This window comes from Melanostigma gelatinosum, assembly GCF_949748355.1.
Source record: "Melanostigma gelatinosum genome assembly, chromosome: 2".
Taxonomy (NCBI): Eukaryota; Metazoa; Chordata; class Actinopteri; order Perciformes; family Zoarcidae; genus Melanostigma; species Melanostigma gelatinosum.
This window is the reverse complement of record NC_136635.1, coordinates 9,657,385-9,682,049: the sequence shown is the minus strand read 5'-3', so window position 1 is coordinate 9,682,049 and position 24,665 is coordinate 9,657,385. Positions and strand designations below refer to the sequence as shown.

The 24,665-nt window shown below is 41.6% G+C and overlaps 1 protein-coding gene across 1 annotated transcript in view; it reads right to left on the bottom strand.

Annotated features, from left to right (window-relative positions):
• The window catches only part of ush2a (Usher syndrome 2A (autosomal recessive, mild)), a gene marked incomplete at its 3' end in the record, with an annotated part of 192,630 nt that overhangs the window by 73,497 nt on the left and 94,468 nt on the right, over positions 1-24,665 (bottom strand). The window contains exons 44-56 of the mRNA XM_079292633.1: positions 22,534-22,691; positions 21,291-21,438; positions 19,318-19,473; positions 16,970-17,117; positions 14,889-15,031; positions 7,794-8,419; positions 7,197-7,366; positions 6,942-7,108; positions 6,688-6,776; positions 3,384-3,718; positions 1,612-1,767; positions 764-927; positions 372-581 (exon numbers count right to left, since the gene is read on the bottom strand). Of these exons, the coding sequence (XP_079148759.1) occupies positions 372-581; positions 764-927; positions 1,612-1,767; positions 3,384-3,718; positions 6,688-6,776; positions 6,942-7,108; positions 7,197-7,366; positions 7,794-8,419; positions 14,889-15,031; positions 16,970-17,117; positions 19,318-19,473; positions 21,291-21,438; positions 22,534-22,691 (2,670 nt within the window). The remainder of the gene's footprint in view (positions 1-371; positions 582-763; positions 928-1,611; positions 1,768-3,383; positions 3,719-6,687; positions 6,777-6,941; positions 7,109-7,196; positions 7,367-7,793; positions 8,420-14,888; positions 15,032-16,969; positions 17,118-19,317; positions 19,474-21,290; positions 21,439-22,533; positions 22,692-24,665) is intronic.

Below are 24,665 nucleotides of genomic sequence, written 5' to 3'. Positions count from 1 at the left end.
TGTTTGACAGGTAGAGCATTGCTTGTGTGTGTGTGTGTGTGTGGCTGTGTGTGCATTAGTCTGCGTGTGGTGCCAACAAGTATTTTACGACACCTTAAATCTGGCTCATACACACACTTTGTATTGATTTCATGTCTCTCTACATGATGTGTTTAACATCTCCTGAGAAGTACAGAGTTGGAGAGAAATGCATATTAACACAGACCCCTGTCTAGGATGTATTGAATTCATATAGTGTGCATGACACACTCATATCTACTTACAGTATTGTGCACAATAACACCCTCACACAGATCCGAAGTAAGAAGGCTAATTTTGACCTAATTTCTAAGATCAATTGTTGTTCAAATATCACACAACTATACACATACCTCCATCCTCTGTGGTGACGTTAACCTTTGCCTTAGTTGTATTATGTGCTCCGTTGGACACCTGTACTGACAACAGATATGTGGTGCTGGGCCAAAGGTCACTTATCACTGTGGACATGATCTCGGGGGGGAAAGCCAAGATTTGACTTAACCGGGAAGACATTATTGTCAGAAAGTAAGATTCCACCTCTCCCTGTAGGTCTTGCAAAGCTGAGGAAGACATGAAGAGAGAGGGAGAAGAGTGAGGGAGCTATATATAAAAATAAAAAAATAGAGTCACTTTTCACTTTTTGATAATTTACAGAACAATTTCCGTAGAATATACAACCATGAAATAACTTTGCTGGGCCGACTGTGTGTGTGTGTGTGTTTAAAAGAGAAGGTGATCTTACAGGGTTGGGTCCAGGTGACATGTACAGCAGTGTGATTGACAGCGTGGGCAGACAGAGACGGAGGGTGGTGGGGAACCCCCGCCATGGTCACCGCGGTAACAATCTCTCCTGAGGAGTAGCCCACGTCATTATGTACCACTAACTGGTAATGGTAACGGGTGAATCTGTTGAGAGACAGTATTGGTGTTATTAATAAGGGGACTACATGTTTCCATTCAATTGTCAAGCGACTTTTAGTGAAAAGAAAAGAAAAAGAAATGCCAATTAGGCGCGTTTCCATCAACTTGTTTGGAGCAAATAAACTCAGCCACAGCGTATTTGTGCTTCTGGTTAGTGCATTTTCTCAGGATGTTTCATTGAATTTTTCTGTTTCCATACAGCTTTTCAAATGGAATACTTCAAAATGAAAATAAAAAAATATATGTGAATGGAAACACGGCTAATAGGTTTTTAATTTCCTCGTGGTGACTTCTACTAAACAAACACAAATTACTCTCATAAAGTACTCTCTCTAGGACATCAACAAAAACAATCCTGCAAAGTGCTGACAAGTTTAGAAGTTTGTCAGCTTACTACTTGAATGAAGCACAGTAGACACAAACCCAAAAAGAGTACACCCAGAGCCGTTTAGCAAGCATAGAGGGGAAAAAAAATGAGCTTCCACCAAGTGCCAAACTGAGATTAGGGGACTCTGTGTGAAAAACAAATTAATTCTTTGGGATATTTGCTTAATGTATCTTTGAGCGGTATTAAAAGATCTGCATCAGCGGCAGCTCGCCGATCGGCTCTGCACACACGGTTTGCTGCGGCGCCGGCGTTTGCTCTAGAGCTCATTTCAGTAATCTCACCTGCTTAGGCCTTTATCTTGGTAGAACAATTTGGTGCCGGAGTAAACATGGAGCCAGCGATGGAGATCTTCAGAGGGGGGAGGGGACATGGCTGTTACCGTGGGGGCCGTGGCGATGGCCAGGGGCTGGTGGGTTTTACGTCTGAGCAACTTGTATCTGAAGGGACAATTTGAATAAAAGAACACACACACACACGATTGGATGTTTAGGAATGCATTAACACCCAACACATGTTCACAGATGCACCATTGTGAGCACACAGACACACACTGTGCCCACACGGCAATACACACATGAAGGCAAAAGGACACAAAAAACACACACAATGTGCAGCCGACTCTTCTCCTTATCACTCATTTCCTCCATTTCTGCTGTTTTTCATCATCTCTATTCTTTTGCGTTTACTGTATCTCACCCCTCCCTCCCAACGCCCCTTGTTTTTTTTCTGCCGGGTTTGTGTTTTCCTCTCCCCACAGTGATGCTAATTTCTGCTGTAATCAGAAGAGAAGGGCTTAATGCCGCCTTTTAACAAACCCACTTAGACAAACACACAGAGCTGAGCAGAGCAGAACAGAGAGACAGGCTCATGCATTTTAATCGCCTGCCAGGAGAATGGACCTTTACTTTAGGCCTAATCACCGACAGCGTAGAACAGGACAGAACAAGACGGAGCAGAATGGGCACAAGGACTGAGAAAACACCGCACAACATGCACAACACATAGCTCATTACCAAGGCACTCATGCTAGCAGTTTGTTAACGTGTTCCTATCTTTTGGTTTGCCTAACTTTTTCAGCAAAGATTTCCAGAACGCGTCTCTCAGTACCAACATGCTGTATACTTCAGTCTCCGCTGCCTGTTTTCTGACTTTTGTTTTTAGCTGATGAATAAAAACAGAGGGTCGATTCAAATTATGTTAAATTACGATGGATACAGAGATTGGGGTCCACTCATATTAGCTCTTCATAATTAGTATTGGATTTTGGATGCGTATTTGCATGTGCAGAACTATTATAGACCTTCTTCTCACTTAGTTAATTTCCTATGACAATCAGAAAGCAATGGAAGCTATTTGTTGGGTTCTCTGCATTTTAAAAGAAGGTGCGTATGCCGGATCCAAAGTGAGAATGCTGAGATTGCTGATGTGGACAGGTTCATCTGAATACTGTGTACATTTCACGGTGATATTTGTGAATTGAATTGTGTGAAATCTGAATCCTAAAAGTATTTCCACTTAAACACACACCTTCTCATCCTTCCTCTGCCACTTTGTATGCTATGGTCTTCCCTTGTTTACACAAATTCAGACAGCACATGGATCAGTGAGCCATGGAAAAATAATTGTCCTCCATTGATACCGCCCCGAATATAATGTGAGTAACAATATTCTTTACATGTTTTGTTCGACACACTAACAGAAGTTTCAATGGGCCAGTAAAAGCAATGCAGTGATTAAAGAGCAATAATAGTTTTTCACACCAGTCAAATAATGTGATTACAGAGAAGCGAAACATGTTACTCCAATAACTGGATGCATCTTCATTGTTCATGAAGTCTTCATTGTTATTTCAAATCACAGAGAATCTCTTGACCTAGTGGTATTATTATCACACGCAAGATGATTGTAATGTAGATGAGACAGAAAAACAAGGACATTTGTGATGGTGCACCGTTGCTTATCTGTGTTCAACTAATATACCATCAACTTACAGTCAGCAGATTTGTGGCCATTTTAGCTCGGTGGTATGGATTCTGTGTAATATCCCTCTTACCTGATGTTAGGTCCGTTGGGCCTGCTTGGCGGTTGCCAGGAAATGGCCAGAAAGGACTCACTGACTGCCACTACAGACAGTGGTTCAAGGCCTTCAGGGATTGTGGGCAAAGTGGTAGCAGACGTGGGCGGGCTTTCTGTACATCCTCCAACATGTCCACCACCGTTGGAACATGCCAACATCGTAATACTGTAGTTTGTGTATGGAATGAGGTCCGTTATTGTGATGTTGAACTCAGAAGCATTGCCACTGTCATGGAAGATGCGGGGTTCTGGGAGACGGATCTCGTAGCCATGGATCTCTCCATTGGGAATAAGAGGAGACGACCATGTTACCTGAAACATAAATGTGTTTAAGATTTAAATTCTGGGTTGTTCATTTAAATACATATATTTATATTCCAGAGAAAAGTAAAGGCCTAGTTTTATGATTATCCCTGAAGAGTCATATCATTGGTTGGCTGGGCATTCTAAATGTTGTCGGCATGCTGAGGACGGCAGAACGCTTTTAGATGGATGGACTACAGGAAGTCATGGCCCAGGGTGTGTGTGTGTGTGTGTGTGTGCGCGCGTGTGTGTGTTTGTTAAACTCTCTTGTGGGGAAAGATAACCTGACTTTGACTTGAGCAGAAGAATCCTTTCATCAAATTTAAAACAGGGTTCACACATACACACACAAATGCGCGCACATGCACAAACACCATGCTAAAATAATGAAAACGGCTGGTAATGGAATTGCTGCATGCAAAAACAAAAGCTTGCCGTCGTTGAGCACTGCATCTGATTTGGAAACGGTTCAGTCTGTCAGCATTTCAGAGTGAGGATGAAGGTAACTGGCACACACGCAAATGTTAATGCACACACACACACACACACACCCACTCACTCAGACACACACACACGCTCTAACACACTTATGGATACAAACTGTCATGTGTAATAACTGATCAGTTCAGAGCTAGTTGAGACTTGAGAGTTTAGGTGATTAAGTGGTCAATGTTGATGAGAGTATTATGAATGAACGTCAAGAATAATTACTTCTCATGCAACCTTGATATTCATTTAACAAGTGACACTGAGGCGATACAGGACACACACACGCACACTCTGAGCCACACACACACATATGGGCAGGGTCATGTTGAGTTAGGTAGCTCATTTCCCAAAGTGCGTGTTGGGTGTGCTTTGTGGTGGAAGTCATTTACAGATTGAATAGCCTGATGTAATCTGGAGATGGTGAAGACAGCAGAGACCCTGGGCTGACACAGAGCACTGGGGCTAAGGCCAGTACAGTATGTGTGTGCGTGTGTGTGTGTGTGTGTGTGTGCGTGTGTGTGTTTGTAAATGTGTTTACGTATGAGTGAGACAGAGAGAGACAGATAATAAAGTTGGTCGTGAGAGAGAATAGGTGTGTGTGTGTTAGGACATAGTGCATGTGGTGTGTGTGTGTGTATCTGTGCATTTATGGTATTATATTCAGAAAAAAACTCAAAGGCACTGAGAGTACCAACATCTGCCGCTGACTATACAATTCTACAATCTATTCATTAGGGGTGTAACGGTTCGTATTGAACCGTTCGGTACGAGGCTCACGGTTCGGTACGCATGACGAACCGAATACGTTTGAATAAAAAATAAAATAAAAAAATATATATCTTTTTTTTCTTTTAAAAACCTTTATTTAGCCAGGTAGTCCCATTGAGATTAAAAATCTCTTTCGCAAGATGTAAGTAACAATACAAGATGTAAGCAAGACATAAGTAACAATACTACATTACATTAAGGAGCAGTTTTTGTTTTTTATGCTTATGTGTTGCTAAGAAGACACATCAGAAGATGGGTCACTCAGGTATAGTTCCATCATTGTTCAAAGTCAAAGAATAACTTCATGATGTTAGTTGTAATGAATAAATATGTTTTAAAATCAAGTACATTTCTCTGGCATTTATAGTTTTCTACTGTACCGAAACGTACCGAACCGTGGCTCCACTGTATCGTACCCAACCCAACCGTGAATTTTGTGAACCGTTACACCCCTACTATTCATATATGCATCAATGTTATCACTTATATATTATATTTAGGTCACTAAATTGTCATCCTTTTTGAAATTTGAAGTTTGAATTAACCAAAGGGTAAAGGTTGGCAAACTATCTTGCAGAGACTCAATGAGTGAGAATTAACCAAAAAAAACACTTAGAGCTGTGAATTAGACACTAACAAAGAAGCAGATACATACATTTAGAGTGGGTATCTTCTCTGACATTACTTGTCTTTCCTTGAAATTGTTTGTACCAAACCCATGAACACTGCATTGTTGCACATACAGTAACTCTTTTTCCCATCATAGTCTAAAACAAAACCTGCATTACAACAATCAATGTGAAGCCAAAAGGACGTGGATAACCGAGATGCCATCCTAATATCAGAAAAGCCGACATTTAGTGGACTTTGGCTTGATATCCTGACTGGGAGTGTCCATACATAACAAGAAGACAAGCAAATAAAGCAAGCTGAAATGAAAACCTAACGGGATAACTGTTAAGAGAAAGTAAGTACCTCGATGAGCAAGAAGTGATATGAAAAATAAACCATTTAGAGAATGAAGGGAGATACTCAAAATCCTGTCTGTGTTGTCAAGGTCAATCGGTAACCAGGAAGCAGCCTGCCTGTCTGTCCAATTAGCAACAACCAGGAAGGAACACTTTCCTTCTCGGACCTATGACCCCTAAAGCTGTGCTGCTGCAGAGATGACAGGGCCGGTTTAGAAATGATGACAGGCATTAGCATTTTTCTGCAGTTAGCATTAGTGCAGGACAGTGCAGTGTATGTGTGTGTATGCGCATATCTGCGTGTGTGCATGCACACAATATGGTTTCAGTGGCTTTCATTGATGGGCCTTGATGTGGGATTAGCCAGTGGTGGAATTTAACTCTGGCCCCTCCTTCAAAATGGCCGACAGGAAGGAAGCTGCCTCAGACAGGGTCACAGCCCCTCCCATTTTCTGAAGGGGACCTTGAGTTGAATGTTTTTCTTTCTCATTAAATCTCGAGATCGAAAGGCAGAGGAATCAGTGTGACATTGCTTTGTGCTTTCTGCACGTTGCAATATATCGTATGTTTTCCTGTTAAAGAAACGTATCCACTATTCAACTTCTTGCTGAGTTTATTGTTGAATGTAATGGGAGGTATTGATATTGATAAAGTGCTATCAGCAGCAGCATGGCTGACTTGGATTATATTTGTGTGCTGCAGCCATATTTTAGAGATCTTGTGCTCTCATGCCAGATCAAACAGTGTACATACCTGAAGTGACTCTGGCCCCAAGACCTTCACCCTCAGAGGACTGAGACCAGCTGGCCGAGAAGGTCTGGTGGTGGCATTGACCCAGGGTCCTGCAAGTATGCAACAATATGTGGTTAAAGATCCTACTGTGAAAAAACAACGGCTGGAAATTGTCGAAGTCAGTAAAGCTGACACGAGACAGTGTACAATTAAACATATACACATCTTGGTCAGATTTGATTTAATTTCAGTTAAGAACATCATTATGGCCTCACCTGTAGTGTTGCCAGCTTGATTATGGAGCACAAGTCGATACTGGTAGCTAGTCCAGGGACTGAGGGCTGATGAAGAGTCCAGGAAGGAAAGAGGGGGAGGGTCTGGTGGGAGATGGCCCACTGTGGAGACTTCTTTGGTCCCAGTAACTCTGCGTTCAATCAGCCACCTATGCCCAGCACAGGACCCAATATAATTATTGTAAAATGTAAAGTGTCTCAGAGGGATTGAAGTGTATCTATTTAATCATCTCTTACTGCTCTAGTGGTCCATTGCTCCACTCTGGTGCACCCCAGGACAAGAGAACAGAGGTGGGGGTGTCAGAGTAAAAGTGAGGCGCAGGAACCCCTTCAGGGGGAGCTGGGAGGGTACGAAAGTCCTGAGACATCCCAGACACTGAGCAACCCACACTGGTGCATGCCTCCACCTAGATGTTGAGGAACACTTTTGTAACATCACAATGAGATATGTCTTTGTAGTGTCATCATTGAAAGGCTGTACGTTTTCTTCAGCTAATAAATCACCAATAGCAAAAAGAACAGTTGTTTTTTCAGTTCATAATCTCTTATTGTGACAGCTTCAACTTCCATACTATAACTGTTAAAGGGGAAACAACCAGAAAAATAAAGGGCGCAATGACATCTGTGCATGGGATTATTCAAATGCCAAAACAATATATATATATATATTTGTATATTTGTCATAACATAATCAGAGAGGAATAGAGACAAACATTTGTTTAAATATGACACGATATTTACATGTTTTTTAAATTGCACAATATAATGTTTAATCTAGTGCACTATATGGTACAATATTGTATTATACTATAGTATTCATGTTGCATATTGTACCTGGAGGCTGTAGGTCTGGTATGGCGGGAGGTCGAGGAACGTGTAGCTAGTTGTGTTCCCTGGAAGAGTGACTGATAGAATGGATGAACGTGAATCTGAAGCTGCACTCAAGAACCCAGAAATGGGGCTGTCACTGGGGTTATTGGGTTCAGTGGGATGGAATGAGATGGAAGCAGGGCCTTGGCTTGTATCGCTTACACCAGTGGCCTCGATCTGGTTGTCGTCTGTGATACCAGGACTCAAACTAGAGAAAGGGTGAGGGAGGAGGTTGGGTCTAGTGCCTTGTGTTGCGCTGTCATTACTGCCTGTGGTGACAGTGGACATGGAGATGCGGCTTAAGCCTGGGGTGGTAAGACTGGATGTTGGCCTGAGGTTATGGCTTGAGTTGAGATATGCACCCTCAGTGCTGGGCAATAGCCTTGGGTTATGACCTGAGCTGGAGTTAAGTGTCATGCTGGTGCTGGAGACTGAGCTGGGTTTGGAATCAGAAGAAGATGTGGAGCTGGGGCAAAGATAGAGGGTATAATTGGTGATGATGCCATTTGGTTGAGAGGGAGGAACCCAAGTAATTGTTACACTTCGAGGATGGAGCCTGGATACAGCTGGACTGTCTACTGGTCCTGGACCTAGGGGTAAAAGGAAAGAATGGATAAAGAGACAAGGAAAATAAATTTAAAAAAAGGCAAGCGATAAATATACCCTTTGTGTGTGAGCTTATAAGAGAGTGAGAAAAAAGAGAGGAGGAGGATGTGTTCGAAAGAACTATTTGACAAGTAACGTCAAGAAAGACATTAGAAGGACAAAGACAGATTTAGTCATTTCTATCCAAGGGATTAACATGGAAACTCTCTTCCTCTCACAATTGTACCTCCTCAGCAAACCAATATTGTATTTAGCCTGTGCATCATTCAGCAAAGAAGTCAGGAGGTGATGTGTCGGCCCGGCTGGACTGCTGGGAACATTGTCGTACTTCTTTGTACTGCCTTTGCTGAACACAAATATATGACATACACATGCATACAAACACACTCATATGACCCATCATTTAAATAACTACAAGTGGGCCATAATACATACAAGTGATGTACTTTGATGAAATAAGTTTCTATATAAAAAAATATAAAAAATTGAGATGAACTTGTAGCATTCACTAAGCTTCAGGTCTGTGGTCTCAGAGAGCAAGTAGATTTCTAATTTGTGTCTACTGTTTATTCATGTTCACAGCCATCGTCAGTGCCTGGGATCACCTAGAATTCTTATGTCCAGAAGGTGAAATGATCCTCACTAGAAGTGTGGCAGACAGATGCGCATCAGAAGGCCACAGGCGCACGCACACACACAGACACACACACACAGTCGCATGATCTGCACAAGTCCATGCCTGGATAAGAACCTACACAAGACTAGTCAGAGGCATTTTTCACTCCAGGGTAGCTCATTTGAAGGTAATGCTCCTCCTCACCCTCCTCCCCCGGCATTTACATCCCACTGTACTGCTCTATAATGGACACACACAGATGCATGTCCATATACGTAGACACATACTCTTCCTGACACACATATTCGCATGCCCACACCCACAGTGATGCAGTATAGCAGTAATGGTGCTGTGTGAAGGGCAAGCAGATCAAGGTGACTGAGCGGACTGAGGGAGCGTGCTGCGTCGCTAAGTGCTACCGCTAACCGCTAACGGCTTTCCCAGATGGCGGTGTGTGTGTGTGTGTGTGTGTGTATGTGTGTGTAAGAGAGAGGGTGAAAGAAGATGAGCGGTTGAGAGTATGCGTGCATGACTGTGTGAGAGATAAAGTGTGCAAGCATGTGAATGTGTTGTGCATGTCAGCCCGCGTGTGCCCAAGACAGCAGTTGTGTAAGAATGTGTATATTTTGCAGAACATCTACTGAGTGAGATGTCAACTAACATTCAGTGGTTGGCCCAGGATGCTCCTCCTAAAAGTTAAAAATGTGTCTTAGAGTATAATGCTTATCACAATTCAGATGGTTTCCCTCGCTGGTCTCCCTACTAAATAAACAATGCAGAGAGTTGACCTTTTGGGTTAACAGGTTTTTATGCTAGCTCTACTCAGCACTCACACTGATTCAATTACCACCAAAGGTCCACTGAACCCCACGAATAACCAAGGAGCCCGTCTCCCTGTCCGTCTATGTGCCTATCTGCCGGCCCGTTTGCGTTTTTGTCCGTCTTTGTGGAGGGTTGAGGTGTCTTACTACCTGTTAGTCTAATTTGTCAAATGTTCTGCATCCTTCTGTCTATTTGACTATATCCTGTCTGTCTGTCAAAATGTTGGTATGCTCCAACGGACATGAAATAACACACCGGGATGAGATGCACGGAGAAGAAGAAGATCGCAAGTAGCACGCCCTCAATTGCAAAAACACAATCCAGTCACCTTGATCCAGCCCCCAACAACCCAAAATAACCCCCGTTGTCACCCCCCCCCCATTCCTCCTTCATTCTCTCCTCCCCTCCCCCCATCCCCCTCCATCCCTCTAAGTGTTGAGTGTTATTTAGGCTTTACTGGCGCGTGTAAAATTCTGCAATTTGAAGGGCTGTTAAGTTTTTCAATTGAAATTTTCATTTAAGATGCAGGTGATGCTTTTTTCCTTTTTTTATTTCACTGACGCTTTACTGCTCCTTGGATAGGAGGGAACGAGTGTTGAGGGAATGCGTAGCAAGCCCTCTCTTTCTGGTTTCCTGAGTCCTTATCGCTCTTTCCCTCTTCCTCTCCTTCCCGCTCAACTCTTCCGTTTTTCAACCTCCCATCCTCTCTTTCCAAACTGTTCTTCTTTTCCCTCGTCTCCCACTCACCTTTTCTCTCCCCCCTACCTCTCTGACCTCTTCATTCCCCGTGTCTTTTTGTCTTTCTTTCCCCTCTCCCTTAATCCCTTCCTCCACACCTCCCACCGGTACTCCTCCTCCCTCCAGTAAAACACAGTAGCAGAAGGCTAAAACAGGAGCGCGGGGCCGCCAAGCCTTAAATCACATTTATAAGGATTTGGTTAGCATAGTAATAACACAATCAACTGACAAGGGCTGGGAGAGGGGGAGGGAGGAAGGAGTCTGTGTGTGTGTGTGTGTGTGTGTAGGTGTGTACATGTTATGTAGCTTCTTGTGCATATTGTAAGTGTGTACATCTGTGTCTATCCATTTGGAGAGACGAGAAAGGGTATTATTTTTAGCCTCGCACAGGGTCTCGTGCGTGCATGCGTGTGCATGTGGGTGACTGGGCTTTTGAAGGTGAGTCGAGGCTCCTAGGAGTCATAATGAGGACAAGCGCTGAGCTCTACTGTAATCAAGATGCTTACGACATGGTGTCAAAACGTGACAAGCAATACGGTGAGAATTTACATTGCATTTCATATCTTTACTTTTTCTACAGAGTACTAAATGTCATTGCTGCTTTGGGAGACACTGAAGAGGCCGTGAGGAAGGGGATGGTGCATGACCAAGGTCATGAGCTTGCTTTGTATCCATAACATCATGACTATCTGTGATGTACATTAGCCTTTAAGTCACCGCGGCCATCACCATACCTGAAATGTCAATCACTCAAAAATTCCAATATCCTTTTCAGACGTTGACTATTTGGAGTGATTTACTTGATTCCAGGTAACCTTCTGATGTATCCATGCACTACAGAGAGAGAACTAAAAACTGCAAAGTAATATATGCCTCTAAAAATATTTAGAAATGTGTGTCAAAATTTTAGTAGAGAAACCTGCTAAAGAAGTTCTAAACATATTACAAAAACTTTTTGACTGCTGAGGAATCATGTTTTTTACTTTCAGAAATGTACATTTTCCCACCGGCTCTGAAAGTATATTAAAATAGCAATGTGCAAATACATGTTCAGGTAATAGTTTAGTTATCTCTTGATATGCAAAATAACAATGTGATTATGTTCACATTACTTCAACATTTTTTTGTGACAGCTAACTGAACAGAATACTGGGAAATAAGGTTATTATTATTGTATTAAATAACATTAATGCGTTGTGTTCTGTCATCACCTCTAAACTCATTTCTGTAGCATTTTTCCTCCTTCATACTTCTCTCTCACTTTCTGCTTTAATGTTCTGTGTCTCTCACACACACACACACACTTACTTTCTAAGATCATTTTGTCAAAATGCTGCTTTAGTCATACTCCCTATAACACACACACACACACACACACACACACACCCTCTCAGATCACTTAGCCAGTGTGAACATGGGAGTAGACAGAGGAAAGGGAGCTGTCCAACACGCTAGAGTTTATGTTCACAGGAGCCGTCTGTCTGTTCTGCAGCGGCAGGAATTCATAGGGACCAAATTACATTAAAAAGATGGATATAAAACATTAATGGAATGATAAAAAGGAAAGGAGGAAGCGTGGGTCTCTCTCTTTCTCTGTTCTGTCATTAGCCTTCTCTTTTCTTCTCTTCCTCTTTTTTCCTCAATTCCTCATTTTACCTTTGTGCTCTCTCCATTTTTCTTTCCTCACTTTTCTCTCCACGTCTTATTTCCTTTTTTCCCCTCTATATTCTCTTCCCTCTCTCGTAAATACTTAAGGGCTAGTCCGTCAAAAACAAGAAGTGAAATCCATTCTGTCATTTTTTCTGTCTTTTCATGTTTGAGTACAAAGACTGAGAAATGAAAAGGTATGACAGTATGAAAGACAGAGGACAAAGACATTGATAGATATAAAAAAGAATGAAGGAGAGATAAAAAGGGTTAAAAGTAATGAGGTGAAAACACACTTGAATCCATGTTCTTAATGAAGGTCAACTTTCAGTATAGTATTTACAGTTCAGTAACAAAGTAACAGTTCCACAGTTCAGTACAGATCAGAGTGGTAAAAGAGGTGCAACTGCACTACGTTTATATTAAGATATACTGTATGTAATGTATGAGCATGTGTATGAATATTTGCATAAGTTTGCAGTATTTAGTATACAGTATTGTATACAGTATTGTATACAGTATTTTGTAAGAGTGAATATGTATGAACAGCATAAAAGACAACAGTAATTCTAACTAATAACTATTGGCTTTACAATACATGAAATCATACTGAAAGAACTGTAAAAGTGTTTCCTAAGGTTGTCATTTTTTGAAGCGTGTGGGTGAGAAGATTAGGAGGGGAATGCAGCCTTTCCTGTCAATGCCATGATGATGAGAGGATGGGCTTATGGTGACAAATTACATATTAGAAAAACCCAATCTGGAAATCTGGCTCTCTCCCATCATGGGTTTAAATCCCTTCTTATTGAAAGCTTCCATACCTATCATGTATTCTATTATTATGTTCAAAGTTGTTTTTCCTATGCATACTTTAAAATGATTAGACACAATAGTATGTACTCTAAGTCCATGACTGGTTGTAAGATTCAATTTTAACATTTAATTGTGAGCAATTCATTGAGATCAGTAGGACACAAGGAGCTGTGACAGGGGATGAAAGTGGATTAAAGACAGACATCATTTAAAACAGATACATCAGATGTACACACACAATATATCATTATTCCTTATGTTGGCTCTTGAGTTGTGTAGCTAGCTTCCCAATCTTTTGTGCTTTTGTGAGAGATACATTTTTTGTCTTTACACTTATACTTAAACTGTCACAGTGTCAGTGTGTGTGTGTGTGTGTATGTGCTTTTGGGGATGAAGTTGTCAGCATGCACCTTCATGAGTATGTGTTACTGCGTGTGAGCATGAGCAGGTGTGTGATTGATAAGGAGGACAAGGAGGTGTGTGTGTATGACACGTGTTCTCAGTGTGTGCGTGTGAGTGGGCTTATGACGGGGCCGGAGAGAGGCAGAGAGAGAGGAAAGAGAGGGATGGAGGTTTGAACGATGGGGCACAGTGTGACCAAATGGACACATCCATTACTGTCTACACACACACACACACACACAAAGCAGAGAGAGGTAGATTTGCACGTTTTCACTCTCACAACCAAAAACACAAATAATTGTCCACCTTATCTAGCACTGTTGAGTCCATAGAAAAAATGTGTAACAAAAGCTCAGTCTGTATGACAGCGTGTGTCTGTGTGTGTTTGTTAGAGGGAATTTAATTTTGAATCGCAATGAGAAAAACCAAAGGGCTATAATTTAATGCTTCCTAAATGTCTGCAATTGTGTGTGTCTGAATGGATGTGTGCTGTTCATGTGAACGCGTTTGTATTTTTATACCGCACATACATGTGTACATACACATTTCTGTGTGTGGACATATGCATGTATCCTATGTATGCAAATCTCAGCGGCCTAATGATAATGTATGTGATAATAGCGTGGTGCTAATTAATTTATAACTTTGCACTGAGGAGGCTGTTCCAGTGGCTAATATGATTCTATTACAGCAATTAGCCCACAATGACACTGGCTAGGTCACTCACACACAGACACACACCTTACAGTATGCAAATCTCACTCTGTCAGTGTGTTTCACCCTATCTTGCTTTTCCCCATGTTTTATTTTGAATATATTCTGTCTCTGTCTCTCTTCCTTACCAGCTTGATTATATTGACCACCTGCACTAACACCAAGAAATTAATACACTTTTCAAAGAAAACTCTGGAGACTTTCACAGAATAAAAGGAAACTGGGCAGAGGCTCTCTTTTTCACACCACAGGCCATATGTTTAATGTGTGAGGCTATTGTTTAGATCATCACCTAAAATCAGGAGCTCTGTGTCAGACTCCTTGACTTTAACTTTGACTCAGCAGCACCGACGGCCAACTGACGGCAGAGGTCAACTAATAACCAGCTGCTGCCAGCCACCTGCTAGCCAGTCACTTGCAAAACTTGGCAGGACTGCTGACACAAGCACCAAGGCTGCACAATTCAGTATGAATAAACAATGCCAACAACCGCCGCCAACAGGTAGCCTACAGAACAACACCACCACCAAGTTTGTTTACAACTACCAATAGAATTAATTATGTATTCTTCATGGTTATTTATCAATGGTGTTTCTCTTTTGCTGTGTGCATTGGAACAGACGTGTACATGCATGCATCTGTGAGGAACCACTATGTTATGTTTTATGTGAGCACTTGTGTGTATGAGTCTGTGAACTTACTGTCCTCTGCGGTGCGCAGGGTCGCCCAGGGGCCGGCAGTCTTCCCGTGTGTGTGCGAGATCACCACTCTTAACATGTACTGGGTGTACGGTGACAGGCCCTCTACATGGTAGGAGAAGGTAACCGTTGCATTTTCCATAAGCCTGCAGTAGGAGTTTATAGAGACAAACGTACATTTACTGAAACACATGAGGAACTGGTCAAAACCTGCTGTGCTGTAATCAAACAGGTGGTCAAAGAAGGACGGTGAATTTACTTTACAAATGTTTATCTAGTACCTGCTAGTGAATATATATTTGTACAAAAAATATGAACAAATTTGTCCCCACCAGTCACTGAACAAAACTTGTTTGCAAGTCCTTAATTTCTCCGTTTTCTCCTTCAACGTTATCCACCATCTCTTGTTTTGCTCTCACACCTGACCACAGAGATTCAGTGCTGGACAGCTCCCCGGAATGTGTTTGCCAGCTACTGGCCAAGAATGCTGATGGAATGAGTCCTAAAACCCCAAAATGAGTTAGTATTCTTGCACTTCCAGTTCTCCAGTCTCAAAGTCAATGAGTTTTTTGAATGTATTTTTGGTTAGACGCCTGAATTAAGGTCTGTGGTTAACACAAGCTTAAGATATCATAATGTTTTGTTCCACCAAAGGAAATCCGTCAATAAATACCTTTTTTTAAATACACCATTTGGAAGCTTTTAAGTGTCTTAAAAAACACGGGATGCTAACAAGTGACTAAATAACTAGAATAGTGTTCTCGTCACTGTGTATATTCGCGTTTATGCGACCATGTTGTAGTTTGTTTATATCCTAGCATTAGCATCTCACTTCTGTCAATTGCATTCACACTTTTAAAATCATAAAAGTGGTGTTCATGTTTTTGCTTAACAGAAGTATTATAAACTTGCGTTTGCCACAGACCTTATGTTCTGCAATTATCCAAAATCCGATGGAAAAATCCCATTGGCTTTTTGTGGAGGCAACCAGTGCGATGCTTCCGGGTTGGCCTACACAAGTATGTCAGCACCAGTGCAGCACTTTATCTCTACAGTGATAACCACTATTACTATAACTGCATGTTACATCTCCCTGTTAAATCATGTTAAACCTAATTTAAAAAGTCGACATGATCGTTTTTTCTGGAAATTATAATGTGTCTCAGACATAATCAATTTTATCTCAATACAAGTAAGTTGTATCTGTTCTCATGTGGTGTAATGTGTTTTTTAAAATAAATTACATTTTTAAGTGTGACGTTATATAAATGTCAAGAGACAAGTTTCGTATGATCACTAAACAGTGACTATCTTGGTCATATGTATAATATTTGTATAGATTTTTATCATATTCCCATGTCATACCTGATCCCATATCATATAATCGTACAAAGGAATCTAGGACAAAGTAAAAGAATATTGTCATAAATGAGGGACCGTTGACCATTTAGCATCAGATGGATAGAAGGGATGAATGAATGAATAAATCAGGGAACAATGAGATTTCCATAGCAGAGGAGGAGGAGGGCATGGCTGTCTGATATATAATACATGTAGCTAGTCATTTATTTATTACCACAGAATGAGAGCCTCCTCTTCTTGGATTAAATTGCAATTTGTTGTCAGGAAGCATGTAATGAATACATATCAGATGCACACCCTCTCTCTCTCTCTCTCCCTATTCTATTACAATTTCCCTACCTTTGTCTCTCTCTTTGCTGTGCTCTTTGATTTTTTTTGTCTTTTTGACTCCCCCCATCTCTCCAGCTCATTTCCTCTCTGTTTTTCTGATGGTCTGTCATATTGATGTGACATATTCAGCTTTGCTGTATAATGTACCCTATTATATGTACATGTGTATGCATATGTGTGTACACATTTTGAAGGTGCGTATATATACTGTGATAGGTATCTGAGCGCGTTGTATGGGTCTGTCTTTCTCTTAATGCTGGTTATCATCATGACTGTCTCAGACCACTTGCGTGTGCTCTGGACAACTGTGTAAAAACTTGTCCATGTGATTATCTACTGTGTCGGTGCATTTTTTAAATCTAAAAATAAAAGAATCTCCATCTCTATCTCACCTTATCACAGGCCTCTGAGGGGATGTCCTCATTTGCAGGCTGTAACGGAGTGGGCCTGGTGAGTTGGAGTGAGCAGGGCCGGACCAGGATACATTCAGACTGGCACTAGTTCTATGAGCCAACCTCGGAGGCGACAACCCATCTGGGGCTATGAAGAGAGAGAGACAAGATGGTGAAGATAAGATGGAGCAGGTGATGAAGGAAGGATGGAGGTGGCGAAAAATAGATGGAGGGATGGAATGAGGACAGTTGAGGAGTAAAACCAAAAAAAGACCAAGAGAAAAAGTAGATTACAAAAGTTACATCAATGTCACTCACTGATCTCATTGATCAACTGCACCCTCAACGAATGACACGAGTTTATTGAGGAAAGAGACAGGAGTGAGGAGAGAGAAGGACAGAACAAAAGAAGAAGAAAAAACAAAACAGCAAAAGGAGAAAATATTCTTTGTGAAGGAGGCTGGGAGTGCAACAGAGAGCCGCAAGATTTACAGATATACAACCACTACAACATCTCTCTCTTTCTCTGTGTGTCTCTCACACACACACACACACACACACACACACACACACACACACACACACACACACACACACACACACACACACACACACACACACACACACACACACACACACACACACACACACAGCAATATGACCCCGCTCTCTCAACAGTGCCCCTCTTTTCCAGCTGAGCATGATAGCATAGTGTTAGTGTCGGGAAATCAGTAAAAACATCTTGATTCAGTATGATAGCCGTGCTCTTAACAGAAACAGAGAAGATGCGAGGAAAGACCGGATAGGAAAGAGATAAGGACAACAAATAGAAGGAGAAAATGAGAGCGACTGTAGTGTTGACTATGCAAAATAAGAGTAGGTCCTCCGATGTATAAAGTGACCCTTCAATCAAACACACTGCTCTCTTTCCACTCCAACAAGACTGATTGCTGAAGACATCTTATCCTACAGACGGCTTTTACAAACACACACGCAGGATATAAAAAAAGCCCAAAAACACTCTTTGATACTGGATACCGGTTCAGAATAATAGTTTTGGTGGTTTACTAAAAATGAATCTTGGACAACCAAAATGCAAAATCAAAAAAAACAATTAACCGTAATAATTTAATTTTTATCATTAAATCTTTTTGATGCCCATCACTAGTTTCTACTTATTAATATCGAGGATCCTACAGTAGATCAGCAAAATTGTTATTCCCTGAGTGTGTATGTGTGTGGGTACATGTGTAATTCTTGAAACACTAGATTTCTGCCTCTGACACACACACGCACGCACAGGCACATGCACATGCACGCACACACATAACACAAGACGCACACCTTTGGTGAGCCTGTGTCTCTCTCATGCTGTGTTAGCAGGTACAATATCAGAGGTGTCACTAATCGTTTTAAACTATGCACTTTTATGTTCACTTCTCTCTCTCTGCTCTCCTCCTCCTCTGCTCTTCTGTCTCTTGCTCAACTATCTTCTCTCTGTTCTTTCATAGAACAAGGACGCATCAAGACAGTTTGCCTTAAAGAAGTCTAAAGAGATGCCAGAGGCACAGAGGTAGAAAGAGAGATAGAAAGAGAGGAAACGTCTGGTATTTAAAATTTATACTTTCTTATGCCTTTGTTTTGAACTTGAACAGTAAAACTTTCCGAAGTCAGTCTTTTGTTGTTCTCTGACTGAGACATGGATGGGGTGTGTGTGCGTGTATTCAACACTTTGGTTACTATTAGCTAAAGTGGTCAAATGTGTGTCTATAGGGGTGTGTGTTGGTGCCTGGTTACCGTCATCTTCAGACTGCTCTGATCAGCTTTGACATGTATCAGTATGCACAATCAGCCTCCATTCTATACAATTCCAAACACACATCCACAAACACACCAACACACACTGTGTAAATTAGAAATATGTGTTCAGACCATTAAGTGAAGTCAATGATGTGTGTGTGTGTGTGTGTGTGTCCGTGTTTATCACTGCTACTCACTGAATCATTTTTTTAAATTTTCATTTATTTTGCCTAGCAAGCTATAAAACATAACTTTTCCAGTTCATAAGAACAGCAATTAAATTCAGAGCAATGAGATAAAGATGTTACAATAGTTTATGGCTTATGTAGAAAAAAAGCGACAATTACAGTCATTTAAATCAGATCATACACAATTTAGTGGAGGCCAAAAGCGCCTAATAATAACAGAAGACATGAACGTGGTGACATACTCAGTTATTTCACAAGTATGTATCTGCAGAGTGTGGGTGAAGAGTTAGATTTCTAGTGGAAATCAGGTTAGTCTGATGATAGGAGGAGAACCGTTACTGTGTGTTTGTGTATGTGTACCTGCTGGGGGCGTAGTAACATTGAGAGGCAGGCTCTCAACACAACCTTGTGTGTTACAGCCTCTGATCCAGAAGATGTAGTTGGTGTAAGGCTGTAGGTCAGTCACAGACAACCAGCTTCCAGCTGCTATACTTCCATCCAACAGACCGTCACCCTCTAGGAGACAGAGAGAGAGCGACAGAGAGAGAGACAGAGAGAGAGAGAGAGAGAGAGAGAGAGAGAGAGAGGTATAAGGTCTTAGGCCAAGCATGGTGTATTTAACAAGTGAGGAGGAAGACTTTATTATCTTGCACATTTGATTGTTTTCGTGGCGCAGTCATTGATTAGAGTCATAACTGTGACAGCTGAAAAAAGGCGACACGTAAAAGATAATTCAACAACAGAGGGAAAACAGAATGAGTGAGAGTTCAAGAGAGGGGAATACTGACTGAGATGAACTGAGAGTGATCAAAAGAGGTCTCCATATCGAGGTTATGCAAGGATAGTCAAAGAAAAAGGATCAGAAAATTACAATATGGAAGGCTGTCCAATATATTTAGATGGACACACACCCGCACACACAAACGCATATCAGTTTTGTGGGAACTGATGAAGGCAGTGTGTATCAAAGAATCAAGGGGTTGTGGGTAACGAGAGCGAAACACCATCTCTCTCTTTCTTCCACCCTTCTCTCCACTCGCAATCCGTCTCTTCCTCTGTGAGGAGCAGATCAAAGTCCCTGACTCTATCAGTGTGTGTGTGTGTGTGACAGAGAGAGAGAGAGAACGAGACTTGGTGAATACGTGTGGGTTTAAGGATAATTGTGTGTTCTGCTGTTTCCCCGTGCTCCTGTTCTCATCTCGTTCAATTTTCTTCTTCCCCTTTTCTTTCCATGTCCAGCTCTCATCTGCTTTTCTGTTGTTCTTCATGTCTTATGTTGTTTTTCCTTGCAATCTTTTCTAATACATCTATGGAAATATGAGCTTCTCATCTCTCCTCTAGCTGTATACTGTTGTTTACCAATGCTCGTCTTTGTTCTTCCATCCATCTTCACACCACTGTTTTGCTCTGGAATCCTACATCACTTCCTTTCTCAAGTCACCAGCAGTATAAAACAAACTTCGTCTTTTCTACACCACTCTGGTTTGATTACTCCGCCTTTCACTTCCCCATTTCAGGCTTGACTTTCAGTCTAAGTTTACATTGTTGGGTGTGTCTCTCCACCCATATTGTTCTGCTCATCTATAAAAAACAACAACCATACTTGACTTAATGTGTATATTTTGATTGTGATCTGAATTGAGATAGTAATGTCTGTTCATTTCCTGCCTGTTTAGTTAAAACTAATTTGACAGATTCCTATTTCTGGTTTTTGTTGGACGAGCGTTAACTTTTCTTGATGCTTTGACAACACTGACCTGTATGAGTGAGACCTACAGAGAAGCAGCTTTTACTGTCCACTTCTACTTTTGATGTCCACTTTTCCTCCAGGACAGCCTGACCTGAGATAATTACATTCTACCAACAAGACAAATGTCAAGACACCTTTTTAGCTTAGTTATTGAGGTTTGAAAAATGACATGGTATGGTGCCTTACACAACTCCTTAATCTGATAATTCTGATAAACTTAACATCAATGGGTATAATGTAGAGTTGGATTTGTAGTGAAGTCACGTAGAAAATGCAGCAAGTTTAGTGGCTCTCTTTTAAGCATAATCTACATTTTGTCTGTGTAGCTTTGCGTCAGGTGCAGCAGGTTTAGTCAAGCCGTGGTTTGATCCGGGCCTGTCTAAACCTGCTGCAGGTTTGTCTCTCTCTATGCGACAGCCCTGTGACAGCCTGGCAATGTCAGCCCAATGTCGGCTAGGGCCGTGATTTGCTCTTCTCTCAATGATACTCTTTAGTTCTTTAGTCCATCGCTTACCTCTTCGGGAGCCGCCATTGTTGTTTTGAAGGAACAGAGAGAGAGAGCGAGCACGGCTGTATGTGTTACCTTTGCTTTTGTAGTACAGTGTGTAGCTGAGGTTCCCATTCGGTCTAGGAGGGGCTGTCCAGCGGGCTCGGAGTGATCGAGAGCTCCGATTGGTCAGTTCCAACAGTATAGGGCCCTCTGGGGCCATCTGTAATGTACGCATCTCCACCTGATTTAAAGGAAAAAGACACAAAAGCATGTTCTCCAGAACTTTAATCCTTTTTACTATAATTCTACTCACTCTCGTCCATCGAACTGGTATAGAATATTTTAAAAAAAACATAACAAAATCATTCTGAAATATTTTACTGAGTGGATTAAAATGTGTGTTAAAATACAAGTGTAAAAGTGAACCACTCAACACATCTGGTCCATATGACTTCTGCTTCAAGTTTTTTATCCTCCTTTTTTTATTCCTTTCTCCCTCTGTCTCTCCTGCCACATACCTCCATATGTATATGCATATTCTTCACTCACTCCCCTCACACTGCTCCTTCTCTTTTTCCACCATCACCCTGCTTCTTTCTTCTGTCTCATTTCCTCCTGTCTTACGCTCCTGTTACTCTCCCCTCTGCTGCCCTTCGCATCCTCACTTGCCACCTCATCTCTCACTTTGCTCTGACCATTTACTGTCCTCTATCCTCATCGTTTTACTCTTTTATCCCTAAACTCCCTCCTTTCTTCTCCTTTTCCCATCCATCCTGTCATCTACTCCTGTTTATCCTGTTCCTACCCCCCCCCCCCCCAACACACACACACACTTTCCCCCCTTCCTGTCCTCCTGTTCTGCTGTGTCAGCTGTTCTACTGGTGTTTGACTAAATATGGCGTCCGTATTGGAAAAATGCCCCAAAATATGGCCTGTCGTCAGAGACATCGTTGAGTGTGGAGTGGCATTTGCTACCAAATGTCACTGTCGCCACGCCAACCTCGTTATTGAGCTGAGAGAATCGATCACCTTTATGACACTCAGTGACACAGCATGCACACACACGCGCACACTTGAAAATGTCTGAGTCGGCATTCTCATATGTGTTCCCCTGGCTTTGTGTGTTGGTTAGTCACAGCAATAATCTACATCATAAAACTATCTGGTTTACTGTCTGTGATGTTTTACCGACGGACATGATTCATCCAAATGCAGAAACACTACAGCAATGACTTGTAAAGTTTGCCTGTCTTCAAAGATATCACAAAGGATCTTGCAGTTTATCTCATCAATCAACAAATACATTTGTGGGTTTACAAGTAAGAAGTTAACTGACCACTGGTCCTTTGCCACAGCCTCGTGCTGTACAGGCCTGCAGCCGGAGGACGTGTCGGCTCCATGGAGAAAGTCCCTCCGCCACAAAGAACCTCAGGGAGGAAGTGGAGTTTAAAATGAGCACTCCATCCAGCCAGAGACCATAGCTGGTTATAATGCCTGCAAAAAGAACACATCTGATTATGACATGTATGACATACAGAACAAAAATAAAAATGCCCAAGCAACGGTAAGCTTGACATCTTAGGACAGGAATGACTGGAGATTTCCTGAGTAATTGTAAACTGGTTTTAGTGTTTATTGTCCCAAAAGAAGTGTATTGTGCATATGTACTGTATAACACATGGTTCATCTTGTTAACGTGTTGCCTTCATCCCCTGCCCTGAAATACCTCTTTCAACACAACATCATCACCCTGACTCTAATGCCAGACTTTAAAACAAAACATTTGTATATTTACAGAGAAAATGTCCCAACTTTTTTGTAGTTCATTCATGTTTTAAAATCCATTCATTTAAACATGATGGTGTGATTGTGACATCCCTTAGATGTCTTGGTCTGACAGTGTGTTATGCATTTTCTCTGCATTACATTTTTAAGATGTCCAGTATTTGTTTTGCTGTTGACGCACTGTTGCCATTGGTCACTCGTACAGTAGGAATGTGTCCAGACTAGGAGGAATTCCTGTCACAAAGTGAGCTCTGCTATGTTGGGATGCAGTCTGGGTCACTGCATTACAATGGAAATGAAAACTGACTTAGTGCCAGTCAATGTGTCCGAGTGTGATCCAATGAGGAAAACAGCACTGAAACGACAAATGTAACCATAGGCGTTCTGACGATAAAGACCCTCGAAAGGACAGTACTACTGGAGCACACACACACACACACACGCACGCACGCACACGCACGCACACACACACACAAGGGGGTGCAAATAGGTAAACACTCATCCACAGACACACACATCGACACGCCCCCACAGGCACACAAAGATATACACACACACACACACACACACTAAGATGGGAACTCACACATGTTCATACACGGGCACAATAATTACATTACATTACATCCACCTAATAAAAAAAAAATGAAACAGTACGGTGCCAAATGTGCTTTTCCTTAATAAAAATGCATACAGGGGGCTCAAAAGCTCAGAACTAAGAGTCTATTCTGCTTTAATCATGTGTGGGTTTTATTATTGCTCAATACAGATATACACACCTATCAGGGAAATGAAGACACAAAAACCCCACGGACGCCAACTACATCTGGGAAGCTCTTAATGTGGCCAATCACATGCGTGTGAGAGTGTATGAGTGTATATGTGTGCGGACGTCGCTGTGTGCTTGTGTGTGAATAAGCCCGTATCAGTATAGGTTGTAATAAAGACAGGTTGGGAAATGAAGCAGCGAATGCATAACAGGCTTATTTCCCCTCTTTGTCTGCGTGTTGCCCCGACCTAATCCCCGAGAGGATTATCCCCCACAAATCCCTGCGGAATTGGGGAGAAGGGGGGAGAGAGAGAGACAGAATCTCACTCCTCTGGAACCCATCACCATCATCATCATCATTGTTGCCGTCCATTTATGACAAAAAGGAGTAAATTAAAAAAAGGAGGCACTGAGCCCTTATTTAAGCAAAAATTAAAGCTTTTTAAGCATGAGATAATCGGGTAATCATGATTAAGTGTCTCCTTGTTATACATTTCTGTCATCAGATGAGAGAAGCTTTAAGTAATTTATCCGGGCTAATATGCACACACATCACATGGTTTATGGCGCGAAATGCACTCATGTGGCATTAAGCGTAAAACACACACGATTCACATTACACACACACACGCATTATGAAATTACACATACTTTAACGAGCATGGCAGTAACATTTGATAATATGTGGTGGAGCGTTGTATGTTACAGACTGTAAAATGAGCTGGGATATCCTCAGATGGTTTTCAACACTCAATTCATTCCGGGTTCATAAGATGTGCATTTGTGGCAATATAGTCCTTATAATTCATGTTTATTTATTTGTAAAAAAAATACAATATTTTCAGTATACCATGTGGTAGATGATGTTACTTGAAACTACTGTATTTTCGTTATTTAAGGATGTATTGAACTTT